The sequence below is a fragment of the Coturnix japonica genome, chromosome 4, assembly GCF_001577835.2.
Source record: "Coturnix japonica isolate 7356 chromosome 4, Coturnix japonica 2.1, whole genome shotgun sequence".
Lineage (NCBI taxonomy): Eukaryota > Metazoa > Chordata > Aves > Galliformes > Phasianidae > Coturnix > Coturnix japonica.
Genome location: NC_029519.1, coordinates 72,148,394 through 72,169,018, shown reverse-complemented (window position 1 = coordinate 72,169,018; position 20,625 = coordinate 72,148,394). Strand labels below are relative to the sequence as shown.

General features: G+C 39.1%; 1 protein-coding gene across 2 annotated transcripts in view; it reads right to left on the bottom strand.

Moving 5' to 3' along the window:
- The window catches only part of WFS1 (wolframin ER transmembrane glycoprotein), a 29,355-nt gene extending 10,557 nt beyond the window's left edge, over positions 1-18,798 (bottom strand). Inside the window, exons 1-3 of one of the 2 annotated variants that reach the window (XM_015862846.2) lie at positions 18,395-18,798; positions 16,708-16,902; positions 2,826-2,908 (exon numbers count right to left, since the gene is read on the bottom strand). In XM_015862846.2, the coding sequence (XP_015718332.1) occupies positions 2,826-2,908; positions 16,708-16,897 (273 nt within the window). In that variant the 5' untranslated portion in view covers positions 16,898-16,902; positions 18,395-18,798. Of the gene's footprint in view, positions 1-2,825; positions 2,909-3,863; positions 3,956-16,707; positions 16,903-18,394 lie in introns of those variants that run through there. The other variant, XM_015862847.2, reaches the window with a different exon arrangement.
- Positions 18,799-20,625: the final 1,827 nt, after the last annotated feature.

The following is a 20,625-nucleotide window of genomic DNA, read 5'->3' as shown; positions in this document are numbered from 1 at the left end:
TACTTATTTTTACCTTAATACTTCAGCCTTGATAGTGCAATTCCCAGGTAATTCATCACCAACTGCAGATCTACCTTCAGCTTTTTATGTCAAGAAGGAATTGTATGAACGAGTTGCAAGGTAAATAACATCTTCCGACAAGAACAGGAGTTTCTTGAGCACATTTATGCTTCTAGCCATTGCAATTTTGAGCAGAGCTTCAAGAGTAGTAGCACTTGATGTGGCTTTCAAATTTATGAACATCTCTTGGTCACAAAATCTCATATTGCAATGTAGGCTAGGAGATTTTGGAATTAGTCATATATTGCACAAGTGTATTGCGTGAGGAAAAAGAAGCCATAGCACTGGTTTTATAATATAAATGTTTAGGGGTCTGGATTTTTTTTTTCCTATGGAGGTTTTTGTTTGTTTGTTTTTGAAGTTCAACATCAAGATTGAATTATTTGACCACTTCCCCCCCTTCCAAAAACTGCAACAAGACAGAGGCAGCTCCAAAAGCCAAGCAAATATTTGCTTGATATTTCAGTTACAAAGCAACAAGACTTTCTGTGTATTTAGAAAGTTTTATAAGCAAAAATCACCTCCAATCACCTCCAAGTTACAAGCATGTTGCCTTTTCACAAAATACTGCTGGAAGGGGCTCTAAAAAAGCCCCACACCTTTCCTTCCTATGGCAAAGCTTCCACGTGGAGCCAGCCATGAATGGCTGCACAGCTCTGGCCTGCAGGGGTCAAATAAGGAAGAACTGATGGGAAAGAGCATCAGCCTCAGATTGCTAATGAGACAATTCAAGGATTCTCTCTTTCCCGTGAGCAATGGTTTAACACAGGCATATATACTGTACTTCCCTAAAGCTGACTGCCCACCTCTCACCTTTGTGCTTTACCAACTGCATCATTTATCTCAAGCAGGCCCCTTGCAGATAACCTCTAGTCAAAGACACCGAGCTTCCTCTGCTTTATTACAGAATCCAGCTGTGGGTGTTTCATTTTCATAATTGCTATGCAGTTATTTCTCAATAAAGAATCTACATAAAGCTACGGTAATGCAGGCTGACATCCACTCATGGTGTGTTTATTTTCCACAGTCAGTGCAAGGTTATTTTTGAATAAACTTATAGTAATAGCTACTTGGCAGAGAACTGAGAGACTCTTTATGTTTGATTTTGTAATTATCAAGACAAAGAACGATGATGTAATGCCAACTTCTTATTCATAGTCTTACAACAGTCACAAATTAAAGTAGTTTTCCTGGCTGGATTCTAAAGTAGAGAAGGATGCATATATATGCACTATATCTTACTTATCTAGGTTAAAAATGAGAGATAATTCCCTCTCTATAGGCTACGACATCCATTTGTCTAGAAGATATAACTATTTGGGGTTCTTTTCCAAACTGTCATTTCCTCCTGAATGCACACTAATGCAAAATTTTATCCCAGATCTTTTTAAGAAAAGAATACTGTTATTATATGGGAACAGAAAGTGTGCACAGTTAAAGAGCTAAAGGAAAGGAGCGAAGGAGGAATGAACTGCAAAGGATAAGGATGAAATACAATTATTATTTATATATATATATGCATACAGATCATCGGCTTAGATTACCTGTGGTATTTCTTACTCAGCCAGAAGTTAAACCCCAAAATAATGTTCTATGGGTTTTGCTCTTTGGTGTGGAAGAAGAGCCAAAACGTGGACTTTGTAGCAGCAATCCCCTCACGGCTAAAGGCAAAGCCACCGGCTGCTTTGGAGGTGAGGAATTCCTTACCGTCTCAGGTTACAGCTCCAAGGACAGCCTGCCCTCAAACCAGCTGAGATGAAGTGGGGACTGAGTCTGGAACTGCCACGTTTTTATCAGCTTCACAAGCATTTCTCTGTGCCACTGTTCCTGCCTCCTCCCTCTTACCCCTTTCCTTTTTATTTGCAAGATGAGTGGTAATCCCCAAGGAAATAAAAACCAACAACAAAGCACAATGATCGCATGGAAGACCACAAGCACTCCTTTCCATCACAGCTGAAGCTGGAAAATAATACTTTAGTCAATTGTTATCCATATGAAATAGGAATTAAAAATCTTCTAAAAATGTTGAACTAGTTATACTAAACCTGTTAGACCAATATACCACCATAATGGAATGGACAGAAAATTGATAGAATTTTTGTAAAACCTAAGGAAAACCAAGCACAATGTGTACAGAGGCAGAACTGTCACTACAAATGTAACTACACTTGTCATTACATAGCTAGGTATAGTTAGCTTAATTAAACCATTACAGATTTGTTTTTAAAAATGCGTTAATTCAACACAGAAATGGTGATAAAACAAAACCAATCTCTGATGTTCCTCCTGAAGCATCTCAACAACAGCTTCTTGCACAGGATCCAGCATGAGCGTCTTTATACATAGTGGAGAACCGAAACAACAGTGTTGAATCAACTTTCAGCAACAATTCATTTTGTTCCAATGACAAAGTTAAATCCAAAGATCATTTAATAATCACTATCTTTATACCTCCATGAGTAACTCTTTGGTACATGATTTAAAAGGTAAAAATAAAGCGCTGCAGCTCCTCCATGCTCTGAGCCCTTCCCCCAGTTTTCTTATTTGTTCGAAAGGATTATGCAAGAACTGGCCTTGAAACCCAAGCAAGCAGCATTTCTCTAGGCAGAGAAGCCATCTGGCATCACTGTTCTTTGAACAATTTAAGATCCAAACAGATATAGTTCAACTAAATGTCTTTGGGTGAGATAATAGTTCGACTAAAAGCAGGCAACGCTATTTTTGGAATTAAGAGTAAACAGGACTGGAAAAACATACAAAATTACCTCTGTTTGTGCCTTTGGTTCTCCAGCTTTGGCCCTCTCCAGCAGTTCCTCAAAGAGCACTTCAGGTTCTTCCTTCATGGCCTCTACAAAATAATTCGATTTAAAAAAACTGATTTACTAGCAACACTTGAAATCATTTTCTAAATTGTTACTATATTTGGTTGAAGAATTAAAGGATCACATTAAAAAATCCAACACGAGGGTGTTACAAGAACAGCAGTGGAGATTAACTCATTATAGTATTTACTCTGTGTCTCACTGTTCTACTTCAGTGTATGTACTGTTACTTGTTATTTGGTACCTGCCACAGGATGCTACGCACAGCTTACAGTGTTGCATTCATTTCCCCAGGATTAATATCTCAATAGAAGAATTTTCATTACTGTAAAAATGAACATACACGGAACCTGCAGAATTGATAAACTTTTGTACTGTAATTCTTATGGCTGAGAGCCCCTGAGTCCCTACCCTGACTGTTCTTTATTTGGTAGAGAAGCACTTTCAAGCATTCTGAATAATCAACCAGCCTGTAAAACTTAGGCACATGTTCAGTTCCTCAGCCCCTGAACTATACAGAAACAACAAAAATGAGTAAATGCTGATAGAATTCATTCTACTTTGTCCAGTTCAGCACTCACAGTTAACTGTTCCTCCTTTCTTATCTGACTATACACATACAGATGTAAACACAGCTTTTCTTCCTCAAAAGCACCAAACTGGTCAAACATTAAGCAAAATCTTCCCAGCTCTATCTGACATCCAGTGCTTGTAAATAACATCATGCTGTGTATAATCTTATCAAGGAAGACCACTTTTAATGGAAAAACTAACAAATGCTATAACAACTACTTTTTCTTTTATATGAGAACTTACAATCTGAAATTTGTTTCAAGTACTAAAGAGAAAAACAACACAATTTAATCAACACAGAGTGTGTCAGAAGGAACAGACCAGTGATTCACAGCATGTTTATTAAGGAAGCTGAAACTACAGCTAGAAAGGCAGGTCTAAACTCAACAGAAAGCTCCAAAGCCTTACCCCATTATCCTGCAAGGTCACCAAACACGCTGTGATGCTTGGCAGCTACGTATTTAGGGCAGCCAGCATGACAAAGCATGGTCAGAAAGAACAGTCTCTGAGTGTAGGAAACGGAGAGATGTCTTCTGGCACTTGCTCAAAGCTACAGATTTCAGTCTCTACCTAATATGGTCAGTGATAGTGCATGAAGCATGGTAAGCAGCCCAGTTAGCTGAGGTAACATTAAGTATCAGCGATTCTTCAAGAAGCGAGAAGAAGGAAGATATAAGCCAATTTCACATAATTTCCCAAAGAAAAGGGCCACGTACACTCTTTAATATCTTTGGTACTGGGACTATTTCCAAACAAGAACAGGCTGCAAGCCAGCTCTTTCATTAAAATGGATATATTTTAACAGGAGCAAAACATGAAGTAAGTTTTATCCTTCCCCATGCCACAGTTTTGTCTGCCAACCTCCACTTGGAAAAATACTAAGGCCAGATTATAACACGTTGTCTGACTAAACAAGGCACATAGTGAAAAATAATTTTCAATTACTACTCCCTCTTTTCAGAAAGCTGTAAAAATATTATCGTAAGATAGGGAAACAACAGCCCAGGAGAATTAACCACTCAGTCTCCTTGCCTGATATATATAACCACCACACTGAACTCCAAACAAGTCAGAAGCCTCCTCTCCAGATGGCACCACTCACATCAGCACCCATCTTTCAGGGGCTCTCTGCTAACAACAGAAGTTACAGTGAAGAGTGGATTGTTTGAAAAAAACATAATATACATTTATCTACCCTATCCAAATGAAAAGATTTGGGCAATAGAGCATTTTACTGCTTCGTCCTCAGCTTTCACTCATTCATAAGCTTCTTTCAAATCAGCAGCAATAGTTTTGGCTACAGAAATGGGCTGAGGCCAACTGTACGAGCTTTAAGAACACAAAATACCTGGTCTTGCACTTTGGCTACAACAACCCTAGGCAATGCTACAGGTTTGGGGCTGAGTGGCTGACAAGCTGCACAGAGAAGAAGGAACCAGGGGTGTTAGCTGAGAGCCAGCAGCGTACCCAAGTGGCTAAGTAGGCCAGTGGTAGCTAGGCTATTATCAGAAATACCATTGTCACCAGGATCAGAGAGGTGATGTGCTCTCGATGTGGTACCCTCTGTACTCAGCCCTGGAGCAGCTGCATATCAAGTACTGCATTCAGTTTTGGGCCCCCCACTCTAAGAAAGGCATTGAGGCCCTAGAACATGCCCAGAAAAGAGCAATGAAGCTGGTAAAGGGTGAGGAACACAAATCTTAGGAGGAATGGCTGAGGGAATTGGGATTGTTCAGTCTGGAAACAAGGAAGCTCAGAAAAGACCTTATCACTCTCCCCAGCCACCTGAAAGGAAAAGGGGGAATATCCATAAGTCACACCAGGGAAGGTTCAGATTAGATTTAAGGAAAAAAAATCTCTTCTCTGAAATAACAGTGAGGTATTAGAACAGGATGCCCACTGAAGTAGTAGAAGTTATCAAGAAAAGGGTAGATGAAGGACATGGGTTGACAGATGGACTAAATGTTTACTGAGGTTGGAAAAGATAAATCAGCAAAGCACTCCCATTTTCTTTTTTTGTTTATTCAACACCAGAATATTACAATTACATTGCAAATCTACAGGTAAAGTTCTCAGGGAAGACTGCTTTAAAAGTGCGGACTTCCAGTGGAAAGAAGTGCTGCCTGGGGCTGGCTTCAACTCAATTATCACTTCAACAACCTATGTACTGCTACAGAGAAGCTATAAATAAAAACTTAACATTATACCTGTGGGTTGGTTATGTAGATGCAGAGCAAGGGCAAAGAACAGACGTGGTGTGTTCTAAAGGTCATATTTAGAATAACTCTATATCCTAGTGTTCCTACAACACGATATATAGATATAACACTAGGATATAGAGTATATAGAGTATAGAAAGTTTCCTTTGCTTAGCTTGAGACAGGCCTAGAAGGTGATCAACAGGATAAAACATGAACTCCTTAGGCTGCACATCTGCTGTATCAATTTACTTTCCTAAAGTATTCAGGTCAGCTGTTCAAGGTAAATGGTACAAAATGCAGTTGAAGTGTATTTCGGAAGCAAGAAGGATGGAGAAATATACATTCCTTCAACTGAGTTGAAAACTGGGAAGACAAATACTATGAAAGACATGCCTGCTACAAAAAGGCTAAGTGATGATCTATAACTTATTGCCCCTTGTTCTTAAGCATGTTTTTAGTGAGAAAACCTAATATGTATTCCTCCCACACAGAAGCACCACAATCAAAGTGCTGTCAGTAGAAGCTTTTATTTTCTAGCTTCACTAAAAAATGATGTCTTTTTAATGTCAAATCTTACTCTGTCTTGAATATAAGATTTCCTAGAAAAGAGGAACATTCATATTACAATACTTCATGCATCTTTTATTACAATTAAAATAGACTTCAGTAGCAGTTGTGTATCATGTGCTTATATAAATAAGCCAATGAAATCTATCATTCAAGGTTCAGAAGTACTTCAGTCATTCAAATGAAAGAAGGCAAGTGAAAGCACACATTTTAAGTAGTATGCAGCATGCATGGAAGAATCAAAGTAAGTCAGGACTAAAGTAGAAGGATGGTTGGAACTTCACATTCACTTTGAGTTTCTTCATGCTATGCCACCAAGACCCTGTGGTGACCATCATCAGGCCACTGTAGGGTTCATCTCCTGCCACACAGAACAAGTTATTACAACTAGATTAATAACAGCCTTTATGCATTTCAGTCCTACACAGCATTTAGAAGAGTAAGCTAAAGCTGCGTATCATTACCTAATGTACTTAAAAGGTGCTATCAAAACATTTGCTAGTGCTGTTTGTTCACTACGCAATTATGTTTTACAGTTTCAGAAAAAATCCTGAATACATGTCTCAACACAACCATTCATATAGGGAGAGCATAAGTAAGCTGATGAAACTAAAGACTATTTACTTCATGAAATTCCATCCATTGTTTATTGATAATACAAAGTAAGATTCCAATTTTCAGTCCAGCTTTGTAACCAAAGGCTGAAATGGATTTTGCTCATTTTAGGTTTTGATCTGAAAGAAGAAATGCTGTAATGAAGGGAAACATTAGCTTTGAAAATAATTCCATATGATACTCTGTTAGGATACAGTTTTTGTCCCTCATCTCTGGAATTTAGCAACCAAAATGATAAATGTTTGTTGGTGAAGCTTCCTACCAACACAAACATATCACAGCTCCCAGCAGAATGAGCTTTGCTAGTAGGCCTAGTGTTGGAAGTCCATTCTGTTATCACCTGTTGGCAAAATACACACATTCTCCCCATTTAGGTCACCACTACATCACTTGAATTCTCCAGATAAAACCAGAGAGCAGAGACTAAACAAGAAACGTTCAACTCAGAAGTGGGTATTTTAATGGATCACAATCTCATATGCCTTTGAGCTTACATTCCTCATTCACATAGTTATTGGGGAGCCACAGGAAATCTGCATTACTACCCACAATAAATCAATCTGTTGTCAGACACAAGCCAGGTACTTCCAAGTCCTTTGAACATCAGAAACTTGATGAACACAAGATAAAAAGAAAACTGAGTGTGGTTTCTCCGACAGAAAGCAATAATGAAGACAAAGCATTCATCTGAAATATATAAGTTTAAAAGAAATTACAGGTTTTTACAAGTGAATGTTAAAGCTTCTGAACAAAAGATTAAGGCATCAGGCAACACCCACAGAGTGTCTGAAGGAAACCTGTAGAGCATACAATCTTCATGATCACAACTACAAGGAATCATTCAGGCTCAGAAAAGAAACTCACAAAGACATGGAAAAGGAGAAGAAAAAAAAAATGTGTTTGGGAGAATAAAGGATCTTAGATTTCAAGATATGAAACAAGACCCATGTACGGGCTTTCCCATATTATTTTTACAGCAGATGTTCCTGAAGCAACTGAAAATAGGAAGAGTTAAAGATATGCACAGTGCTACATTCAATCCTAGCTAGCGTTTGCACACTTCCAAAAGCTCACTGAATACATAAAACTTTTTAACCACTTGAGAATACCTGACAGCTGTCACGGATGAAAATTGCCATTAAGGCAGCCCAGCAAGGTGGGTCAAGCAGCAGTAAGTAGTCAATTTCAGTTGATCCCAAATCCGAGTGTTTTAAAATATAGGATTACACTATTGCAAAAGCAATTTAGATTTAGTACCTGTCTAGTTGTACCCAAAGCCAAAAATCTGCTACAGCTGTAATTAAAAAGAAAACTGGATATTTGGAAAAACAAAATAGAGAAGAAAAAGGAGAGGACAAGATTTAGAAATAAGAATGCATCACTGTAAAGCTGAGGTCACTCCTTAAAAAGGGGAATTAGAAAAAAACAATGAATTGAAAACATACCAAATGATATGCAAAAGACATTCAGGGGAATAACTCAATGTAGAACCGGTTACTGCATTCTATACCTTTTTCAAGCACACAAGGTGCAGCCAGCCCACCAGGTAGACTGAAGACAATTCAAGGGCAACAAAAGAGTTTATTAAAGAGATGGTCACAGCAAGAGAGATCGATTAAAAGATATGTTCCCATGCTACTCCTAGCAGAAAATAGTGCTGAGAAGCTCCTATGCAGGAAACTCAAATCTGTTTCCAAAAGTTACCATTTCTTTCAACTGTACTTTAAAGCATAATTTCATAGTGCTCCAATATTAAAATCCATTGAACTACGTGCTGCAGCACAGAACCTCTCACTCAAAACAGAGATGAAAAGTGGCAAGCAAGGTAACAGAGAGATCCATAATAACAGAGACCGTTATGTCTGTTATCCACACACAGCAAATATGTAAAAGGGAAAAAAAAAAAAAAATTAGCCTGAAGGTTTTAAGGTAGGGATCATGTAAAAGCAAATAAAAAGTCATGACATTAAACAGCCCTCAAGGAGTTAAAAGGTGGGAGGACAGAAATCCAGCTCCTATCTCCCCTCAGTTTCACATCATTAACTGACTAGTAATACATATATTTGATGAAGGTGGTATGGAACACGGTATTGTGTGCAGGTCTTTCCAGCAACTAAGTCACTGGGAGGGAGAGAGGGAAAATGCCATCTTTGACATCAGATCTTCTCCCACGCTTGGGCAAGCTCTCCCATATATCACGAAGCATGCTGGTGTCTGAACTAATCAGTACCACAGTGTACTGAACTTCAGCGAAGGTTGAGGTAGGCATTATTTCACTGTAACACAATCTGAAAGGAAGAAAAGTCTGAACTAGAAAGAAAGCTACCATACTTGTACTTCGATAGGTTTTTTTGCTACAGAGTTTGAGACTATGATAAGGCCATATTGTAAACATCTGGTCCTTTTGGACTACTATGAAAGGAAAAAAAAATGCTTGACAGGCATCAGAAATAACACTGACACCACAGTGAAGCAGTTAACTTATGTTAGAACACTGAACACGTTTGCTCTAAATTCACATGTCCTGTGATATTAAATACATCAGCTTCAGCATATCATCCTTGAAATCCTCTGCAGGAGTCCAATTGCTAGCATAAAAAGAATTTAACAGTGTTGAAAATAGAAGATCTTACAACATTGGACAGGAAATAAGCAACAAGAATGCATGCACACACTGTAAATAACGTGGGCACCGTTTGTTCAAGCAGTAAATGCTCTCTAGGAAAAACAAAGCTTAAGGAAACTCCTAAACAGTTCAGAAGAATATATTTTGTGCAATATCTCTGTATTTCTTTCAGAGTTATCTCCTGTTAACGTACTTCCAAGGGAAGTGGAAATCATTCCAGTATCATTACACTGGCACTTTTCATAGGAAAGCTCTTTCTAAAAGCACAAAACTGATAAATTTATCCAGATGCAACAAATACTGTATTTTCAGGGAAGAGTCCACAGCCGTTTATTACAGATTTTATTCTCACTATGAAACAAGCTTTCCCAATACTGAGACTTAAGAACAAAAGCATACATATATTAACAATAAAAAGAAAATCTATTCTATTGCTAGAAGATGTTCTGTAGACATAGCCACAAAGTGAAAAGAAAAAGTTAAAACTAATCAAGCACCTTTCAGGAAATGAGAAATTTAAATTGCTCATCTGCAGGTAGATTTGTCTGTTATAAGTGTGTTCTTAGAAAAAGTTGATCTGTACATTCTGTAACACAATGTAATGCGCTAATAGCTTTTGTGTCCTAAGATTGTGCTGTTGAGCTTTCAGTGTTGAGTGGAGCCAGTTGGAATCTCTAAAGAAATCCTCCTACTCACTTTGCACAAGCTCCAGAAGTTGAGTTTTCTAGAAAAATTGCATTGTTGATTCCATAGTGGTACCTTAAGACAGCCCTGCTTGTACGAAGAACAACTCAACACATTTGTATTAGCACACATCATGAGGCATTCTATTTTTTAAAGGTGATAACAGGGATGAGAGTGTAGGGAATGTATATATATATATTTAAAGATAAGTCTAGGACTCGGCTGTGCTTTCTCTGGGAGCAGCACTGCGTTTGTAGATATGATAATAGTCTTAGTCACACCACAATTGCAAGTCATCAAATAGCATTAAATTGAAAAGGGAACAACTTCTGCACCCCCACAAAATGAAGGTAAATTGTCAGGAGAGAAGTGACAAAAAGCATGTAGGTGGAAGACTAAGAGTGATGATATTATAGAGTATAAATTCTACAAGTGGAGGGAAAACTATTCTTAAAAGGTGTTTCTTTCTAGAGTAGCTATTATTGTACATTGATCACTTAAAGTAATTTAAAATGATTTTACAACTAATAAGACAGCTTTGCTGCTTTTTCTCCCTATGCAGTCCCAGATTTACCCCAACTTCTCAATAACGATTTGATCAAAGAAGTTCCAAAAGTAGCGTTAAGTGTCTTTTTTTTTGGTCATTTCTCAGTTAAGACTAAAACACTACTAACCTTCTCCATAAAAACAAAACTAAGAAAAATCAACCTGCAGACAAGCAATGTGAGAAAGACTTGAAAACATAAGCCTTGCACAGTCCACATAGTTGTGTGAATGAAAACCCAAAGTTATCACAGTAATACACTTCAGGAATTCTGCTGTGAAAGTCCTTCAACAGAGGCACTATCAGTTCATTAACTTACAGTCAAAACAGCAGCCCTTAAAAAACACCTCTGATATTTGGCAAGTCAGCAGTGCCTAATTCTTTGCTTACTAAGCACTGCTAGTAGTTTACTGAGTTTGCAAAGGAGTGGTTTTATTTCCAGTTTACTTTATCCAGCCTCATCTTCTAACTTCCGCACTGAGGTAGGCCTTCTGCTGTTGCAAGAGGCCCCTCTAACAACAGAAGTTCCAAATCTCTCCTACACTTTTTTTTGCAGTTCTATTTGAGATGAATGTACAGATACCAGGTATGCCCAAATGTTTTCATTTCAAAACACTATCAGATACCAGCAGAGGTTAGTCAGCCTCCAGAAAGCTCTTGCTGCAGATGAATTTCTTCAATTAGACACTTGGTCAGATGAGGCATGAGCTTCTCAGCTCTTCCCATTCAATGCATTTCGTTTGCACAGCAGAACACAAATACTGGACTCCTTTTGAAGAAAACTTAATGGAAGGAGTATTTCCAAATGCTAGATTTAATTTAGACAAGCTGAGTTTAGTATAAATAAAGCATAATAGATTGGTGCAATATGAACCTTGGGTCCTCAGCACCAAATGATTTACAGAAGTACTCTAATTTCATGACACAATATGCTAATGTGAATGTAGCTCTTCCTCTTCTACTGCTCCTTTCTATTTAAGTATATGATAAGAAGGGATAGACTTTGGAACTACATCCCAAGTTTTACCTGAAAATAGAGACATTAACTTCTGTTTGTATAGAATCCTTTCTCCCCTACAGTAACACCTGACAAAGGAGCTTTCCAGAAGCCCCAGGAACTTCAGGTAAAGTCTGAAAGAACATCAATAAACTGACAAATTACATAGTATTGATAATTCAGAGCATAAACCTCCACTTCTAACAATCAAATCAATTTCTGAGTTTTCTTCAGGCTTTGCACAAACATTTCACATTGCCTCACAATGCGTCTGTAAAGCAAAGTATCACTTTTGTCTTCATTTCCTGATAAAATAGAGCTCTGAAGCAGAGGTTTCTTATAACCTTAAGTAGAATAAGCAAACATGTGGAAAGTATTTGTAAATTAGCAAGGTTCCCTATTTGTTAACTTTCATTTAGCAATGCAGGGGAAGATGCACACTGTTACAATGTATTGTAAACTGTTTTGAAGATTTTTGGGTACTGTTTATAAATTCTAAGGCACACAATTTATAAAAGAAACTTCTTCCAAGAGGTACAAAAAAACCTCATAACCTTCCACAGACACAAGACACTGATTTACGACCGCAAAACTCTCAGTACAAATACTTCCCCCATATGTTCTCAATTTTAGAGGAAGAAATTGGTACATGTCCTTAATAACAAAAACATGGTCAACGTGTTATGTTAGGGAACCAAAGAGATGCTTCTTGAAGCTTTGCAACTCAGTTTCTTGGTGCTCCCAAACTCACCTTTGAGATCCTATTCGATTCCTTTTTTCCAACTCTACTGGATAGCAAATGTACATGAATAAGGTAAACAAAACACCCCCCTCCCAAACTACAGTCCCTTTTGTCTGCATACAAGAAATTGTCACCATCACACTGCTTCCACCATTTCTGTTATCCTTGTATGTCCTCTCACCTTCCCTTCTACTGTTGAAAAGCAGGTACTTCAATATCATTTTAAAGGAAGATATTTTGCATGCTTGAAAGGGAAACACCTTCAGATAACCTAGAGCACAACAAGCATGTACCTGGGGGGAGTCAGTCCAGTTCAAGTTACCAGCACAGCTGACTTGAACTAATGAATGGAACGCAGATGCTCTGGACATGGATCCTATCATTATATTGGGAGAAGTTTCTCTCAATTATGCATTCTATGTACAAACATGGGAAATGATTCCACCAGCAAGCACTGCGTTTTTAAGCCTATCTGGAAACTTGTTCTTATGGAGTACAAAACAAATAGACAGAAATTGAGGGGTCTGTGCACCTGGGGGGCATATAACTTAGTCTTTGAGATTTGAGTCTTAGATTAATTCATCAAACTTTACAGATTCCATTGCAAGCAGCCACTGGTCTTTTTTCCTTCTTTTTTTAAACCATATTCCACATTCCTCCTGACACAGATTCCACATTCCTCCTGACACAGACTACCAAGGTAATGACAGAACTTCTTTAAGCATCTGGCAACTCTTCTGTAATTTCCTTAAACGAATACCGATGACTCAATGGTTTTGAAGTTTTGGAAGCCCTAATTAGCAGTGCATACGCTTTGCTCACTAATAAACTTCCTGTTCAGGAACATTCATGACAGAGCAGCATCATTGTTAAAACAAACAAACAAAAAAAGACAACATATTGACATGCATACCATTCATAATGCACTCCACAGGTTTGGATAGGAATTGGAAAACACCCATGAAAACAAACTCACCAATATCTAGAAATCATCTTAAGCTCATCAGTCAAGTAATCCCTTCCCCCCACCCCATGAAATTGAGGTTTGATTTACACAATGCATTTGCAACTGCATCTGACTGCTTCCCACTACTGTGAGATGGATTATATAAGGAATGACCAAACACTACCTAATGACGGTAGCCTATGATGAACTAAAGACTGCCAAAACACCCTAGGTATAGGATTTTAATCCAAATGAAGTACCTATGCTTAAGTGCTTTACTGAATCAGAGCCAGGGCATTCATTCCTTTGCTGGATTATGCTGCAAGATACAGATAATGCTGCAGGAGTGGTAGATTGGTGTTCCCAGGAAACAAATTACTTTGTTCCTATCAGCACGATACATTTAAACATAGAAACAGGAAAAAAAGCATATATCTGACATGCCGATATTTTGGCAAGAATATTCCAAGAGTAATGCAACTGTTTATGCTGGAAGAGACCTATGGAGATCACCTTATGCAATTCCCCTGCTGAAGCAGGGCCATCCATACATAATAGGGCACCTAGGACCTCATCCAGGTGACTCTGGAATATCTCCAAGGAGAAGATTCCACAACTGACCTGACCAGCACTCAGCAGAGGAAAGAGATTGTGTCCCCTTGACCTGCTAACAGCAGTCCTCCTAATGCAGCTTAAGATGCCATCTGATTTAACAGGTATCAGAACTGCATAATCTAAGGAAGTACTGGAAGGTTTGGAGAAAATTCCAAGGTTGCCTTACCTCAACACCTGGTCGTGGAATGGACTGCCCAGGGAGGTGGTGGAGTCACTGACCCTGGGGGTGTTCAAGGAACAATTTGATGTTGTGTTGAGGGACACTGTTTATTGGGAGCTGTTGGTAATAGGTGAACAGTTGGACTGGATGGTCTTTTCAGTCTTTTTCAACCTTGGTGATTCTATGATAACACTGGCCAGAACAGAAAGTCTTCTGACCCAAGCTATTTATCTTGAGGCTCTAGAAATAAGGGTCCTAAGTCAAGAGCTCCTTGAGTCTCAAGGACCACAGCTGGATGCAATCCTTCATTTCCCTCTGAGATACCACTTGGACTTCTGGACTTAGACTTCTGAGACTAACACTGAAGAAGAGCAGCCATTTAGGGGACAGATCCTGTTGTCCACTGAGAGACAACAAAAGGACAGGCAAGTAATTCACCAGGACGTATGAGTTTATAAGCCTCCCCTTCAGTACCCCGCACACAAATTTCAAGTGAACCTTGTCATTTTCAAACCCTTTTAAGTCGCTGTATTTGACTGTATTAAACTTCATTGAATCAACATGTTAAATTGGCCAGTGATTAAGTGCTGACTGAGTCACAAGGTTAAGCAGTATGATTCTTAGTACTGTAAAAGCATTGATAAATACTAAATTGGTTCTTATACTGCTCCAGTTTTAGCAGCAAGCTACAACAGCTATTCAAAGGAACAGATGTAGTTTTCCACGGAGGAAGTTGGTCACCAGAGCATGTTTTACGTCCTTTCATAAAACCAGAATACAACAGAACCATATGCTATAACTAAGAGACTGAATTCTTCACTTATGTATACGAGCAACTGGAATGTTATTTATTGGTAAAGGCTCTAACATTTGGTTTGAATATTGCAAAAACTGCTGAATTGCCAATTTTGGGTTTGAGATGACTTTTTTCCTATTTATGTTTCAATAAGGATATCTATGAATGTGTGAACTTCTGTGGATTTGTATTTCTCTATCTGAAGGTCTGCTAAAACCCCTGTTTCTAAGTTTTGATGACCAAAAATCAAAACTTGATGGTCGGTGGAAAAGAAAATTCTCTGCTTCCTCTCTTTTAAGAGAGTTTTTAGTTCTAAAGATGTTGGTATTATGCTAAATTTTACAAGCCCAAAATAACCATAGAAAAAAAATGGACAGAAATATGATCTTATTGAACACATTTGCCAACTAAATCAACTAAAATCTTGGTTGATCTAATATCTGGCATGATATAACAACAACAGTAACTATTTTGCAGCATTAAATACTTGAATATATTAAGAGGTGGATGTAAGAAGCAGTGACAGTTATATCAGGCTATTCATGCAAATTATCATCAGAAATGAAACACAACTGAAATGGAGAAATACAGCAATATTTGGAAGTCCTCATCCTAAATTAGGAATCACATAATTCATGTCAAAAGTCTCTATTTTCTAACATCTGAGTTATTGTACAGGTGGGTTAGATGGCAAAGATGGCAGTGATACCCTGAAGCATGTTAAAAATTAAGACATTCCAAAAAAGTTCACTACTTCTATTTAGAATGAACGTGCCCTTTGGTACCAAAGAATGCAGAAGGTTCCGGCCCGACCATTTCAATCCAGTTCTGAATTACATACAAAAAGATGTACTAACACAGCCAGTGATACCAGCCTGAATCTTGTGATGAACTTACCTGCATCTGATGCATATCAGATTCACACAGTTAGTAATTTTAAACTCTTGGACAGCCTTATTATCTTCAATTTAGAGTTATATATACCAGTATGCACATAAGCAGTTTCAATATTGAAAGTTCAACTTCAAGGAAAGTTAAAGAACAGTAACTATGCCTGGAATACAAGATTTCTTCAAGAAGTATTAGATTATAATATGTGGCGCAAGTGGTAGAAGTGCCGCTCTGCTACACAGAGGCTCGAATCCCGGGGGTTGGACTCGATGATCTCTAAGGTCCCTTCCAACCCGCACGAGACTGTGATAAAGTGAATTTAAAACTGAATTCATTAGCTGAATGCAAGAGCATTACGTTTTTCTTTCTACCTTCAGCAAGAGGTAAGTATTCTGCCTTTCGAGATGTATCACTGTTCTTAAGAATTCTTATCTGACAGGTAATATTAAATTCACTTTTGTCACTGATTTCATACATCGGTCCCTTGATCTATGTTACTCTAGCACCTATTCACCCACATTACAATTCATACTAAAGCTGCAGTCAGCATGTAGTCTAGCCAGTTAAAGAAATTAAATTGAAGCCTTAATATTCTGCTCAATTACATTTAATTCTTCCTGCCATTTTTTCAGAGAAACTTCTTCCCTGCTGCTCTATGTACATAAGGAAAAAGGAGATGGAAAAGCTCAAAAACACACAAAAAACAAGCAGCAAAGAAAAGACTCTTCTAAGACAATAGGCTAAGAAATTAGAGACTTGCTTTTATTACTTGGCAGTGTCTCTTCAGAGCAAGAGCTTAAAGCATACACATAAATTGATCTCTTAAGATTTAACATAACTCAATTTTGCAGAAAAATTGCTTTCATACCATTTTTTTCAGCTTTCTCCCTGCTATGGGAGTAGCCTGGAGCTGAAGAAGGAGCTGCAGCATCGCCTGAGGGTGGTCCAGATTTATGACTGCTCTCACTACGGTCCACAGCAGCAGCGTTCAGCTGAGACCTTCCAAGATGCAGTTGTGGTTGAGAGGGATTTGATGGAGGTTCAAAATTTGAGTTCATTTTAGCTGCAAAGAAAGAGAAGAGGGATTAGCTGTCAAGCAGCAGAATCACTACATAAAAACAAAGTAAAGCTTAAAATCGGAATCTGTATGTATAGTTACAAGAAGTCATGAAAAGGGCAAGAATATTGCTAGCAACTTCAGGATGTATAAACACATCCCTGAATAACTCCAAGCATCAACATTTACTGCTGGTTACTGACTGACCACATATAGCATTATATAAGAATATCTATTGCCTTTATCCATTAACTAAATAAGAATTGATTTTTAAATGTAGACAAACTAAGTTCACAATTAAATCCTGTAAATACTATATACAGACAACATTTTGAGTCTAACTTCACATATGCAAGAAATAAAGATTCGCTCCTAAATCTCTTATAGAATAATAGTGTCAATTTAAAATGATGGGAAAGTTGACTTCATCCCAAGGGCTTGGTGCACAGCCCTCAGCCAAGGTAAATAGCAGGGAAGGAAAAAAAAGTTCAGAATGCAAAAGTGGAGGCAAAGAAGGTGAGTAGGCAAAGGGCAACTCCGAAACTGGAAATGAAGAGGAACGCCACCAAAGACACTCATTGTGAACGTCTGGAAATGAAATATACAGAAACCAAAGTAAGTTCACCTTATTTCCTACTTACTCAGTCCACGATCTTATGAAATAGGATTTAAGCAGAAAACACTCAAGCCAGGAGTGAAGGCTTCCTGATTCCCCACAAGAAAAGGCCTTTTAACTCCCATTGCAAACCCTCTCTGAAACAACGAGCTGACCTCTGCTCTGCAGAGATGTCCCTAAATCAGTACACTCGCTCAGGGCTTACTGAATGCTTATCTCATACCAGGCAGGAAGTTGGAAGGCACAAATTCATGCCACCACGGCACAACAAGGAATAACTCTGTCTGACTGAAAGCAAGTCCCCTGAAACGAAGTAATTCATAAGAAACACTGTAGGTGTTTGCTTACCAACTATAACTTTAAAGCAGCTGTTCAGATCATTGATCTAAAGGTGCTTTTTCTCATGGAGGTGGAAGCAATGCAGCCAAACTCAGGGATACAACCCCTAACAGCTTCACCTCCACTCAAAGAGCACCAAAGCACAACAGGATGCTGAAAGCACCGAAAGCAATAACACAGCAAAATACTGTCTGCATTTTAGACACTCTACTTACCAAAATGAAGCTTAAATAAGAAAATAGTTTACTGAAAGAAAGAAAATGCATTCCTGTATTGTATCTCGCTACCAAACTATAAATAAACCAACACAGTTCCACTCAATCACCCTCCAAACAAGCCCTAGGAAAGCACGGAGATTAAAATACTTTCCCAATAGACCAGCGTGATTATTTTTAACTACTGAACAATCACAAAAGTTACTTTGCAACCCCGTTTTCAGCTTGACCTTCCGGAGCACTGTCAGCTGCACCGCAGGTCTCCCTAAGGGTGTCCTAACACATAACCGGGCACAGGGCTACACGAGAGGCGAACAGGGAGACTTACCTGAGGCGCAGACACTTAGCAAACACTGCTGTTTCAACAGTCCCTCCTATACAGGGCACTCTGAAGTTTCTCTGCGCCCAGACGCTAATCTTTAACTTTGATTCCAGCTCTTCCTCTCAAAGTTCGGGAGCAGAGCTGCAGGAGGAGCCGCCTCACACCCAATACGGCCGGGCCGGGCAGGGGCGCTCCCCGAGAGGCCGGAGTGCTCCGGGGTAGCAATAACAGCACCACCACCCCGGAAGGCCGCGGGGACCGGGAGGGAGGCGGCCCTCGCTCCGGTCGCTCACCGAGGCGAAGTCACTAACGCCAACTACACGCACTAGCTTCCCCCGCAGCCGCCAGGCACCGAGTGGAGCCGTAGCGGCCGCCCGCCGTCCTTAGGGGTAGACCGGCCCTCCCCCAGGCTCAGCCCCTTCCCACGCCGCCGCCACTCAGCGCTCGGGGGCGGCTCCGCCATGGGGGGCGGTCCCGGAGGGAGGAGGACGGGCCGGGCCGGGCGGAGCGAAGCGGCTTTGGGGGTGGGTTGGGATGGGATGGGATGGCAGCTTCCTGTGAGGGGGGTGGGGGATGGCGGGGCTGCTTCAAAGTAGCGGTGTGGGGTTACGAGAAAGGGAGGGGTGTCCAGACTGATAGTGTGACCTGACTCAGATCTAACTTTAACTGCTGCAATCTGCTCCCCCTGCTATTCACATTCACACTATTCACAAAAACTCTATAAAATTGATTTGATATTTAGTGGGTGAGTATAACAGATGTAGCTTGCTTAGGGAACAGGTGGGAATGAGGGTGGTAGCTGGAAAAACAACTATCAAGGAAGTGTAAAATAAGGCCTCTCTGTGCTGCTTATGTCCACTTCTTTCCAACAGTTGTTATAAGCCATTCCCAAGGATCTTTGTTCAAGTTTAAAACTGTCTCCACTGGATACAACCCAATTTAACAGTGAAACTCAATGTAAAATATATTCACAGATTGATTATAAGTGATATTGCAGTGTGTGTGCACATTTGTTTTATTACTGAGCTTGCTTAGCTCCTTAACTTAGAAAATACCACCTAAACCTCAACAGTGGCTTAACTATCACACATGCTTTATGTACTCGGGTATATAAATATACATAACATAACGTGGAGTGAGCCAAACTTAAGCATGGCATCAGCTTCTGACATCAACTCCACTAACTTCACTTGGGCTCACACTATGCCACCTATGTTGGTTTGCATTTGGCATAATCACATTTGCCAACTGCTTCGGCTACAGAGAAGCCTGGAAGTACTGTTATAACTCATCACAACACCTTTTTAATGTCAGTTATGTACTATGATATAAAAAATCCTATTGTATCAAAAACACAATAAAAGCCTGACATTCAGCCAGTTTCATCCAGACCTTTTACAAATATTCTGTATGTTTACAAAGTGATGATGAAAAAAACTTTTGATCAAGTATTTCCTAAAATGATGAAAGAGCGCATTGACAGTCCAAGAAAATTGACTTGCATGAAGTGTGAGTCATTCCAGTGAACAGCCTTCAACTCTCTTTATCCCAGTAACTCCAAATAGAAGTCCATTTCTTCAGCCCACATTACATTAAGAGACAGGTTTGATTTGTCTGGATTTGTCCAGAATATGTCAATCCTAACAACAACAACAAACCAAAAAATAACCCAAACCAATAGAACTGTCAGCAGTGCTGTTCTGAGAGCTGAGAAATCCAGACAAAATTGCCATGTGTACCTTCTGTAGTTATATATTATGAAGGATACATTATGTAAATAGGAATATCTAAGTGACGCTAAATAGGCTACACTTAAAGATGTCTCAGACGTCTTTGCCCCACCTTTCCAATATAGAGGAGAACTGCTGTTTTGAAATAATAGGTTTTGTTGTTTACTTTGTTACACCTCTTTTAACAGTATAATTTGACTGCTGGAGGGATTATATCAGCATAGCATTAGTTCAATAAAAGCTCCAGAATGCCTCAGGAGCAGCTTGGGATACTATTGTTTCATTAGGCTATAAGGACCAATCTGCAAACAGACTTTTTTTCCCAGGCTATGTGTAAATCTAAAGCAGCAGTCATCTTCTGTCAGAAATACTTAATTCGTACTTAATACTTCAAGCACAGTAGAATCTAAACAGATGTAAAATCCAGAAACTGAACAATGTGATGTCAGTAACTAAAATGTAAGTGCTATTTAGGATGGATATTTAAGAGGAATAGTTAATAAAAGG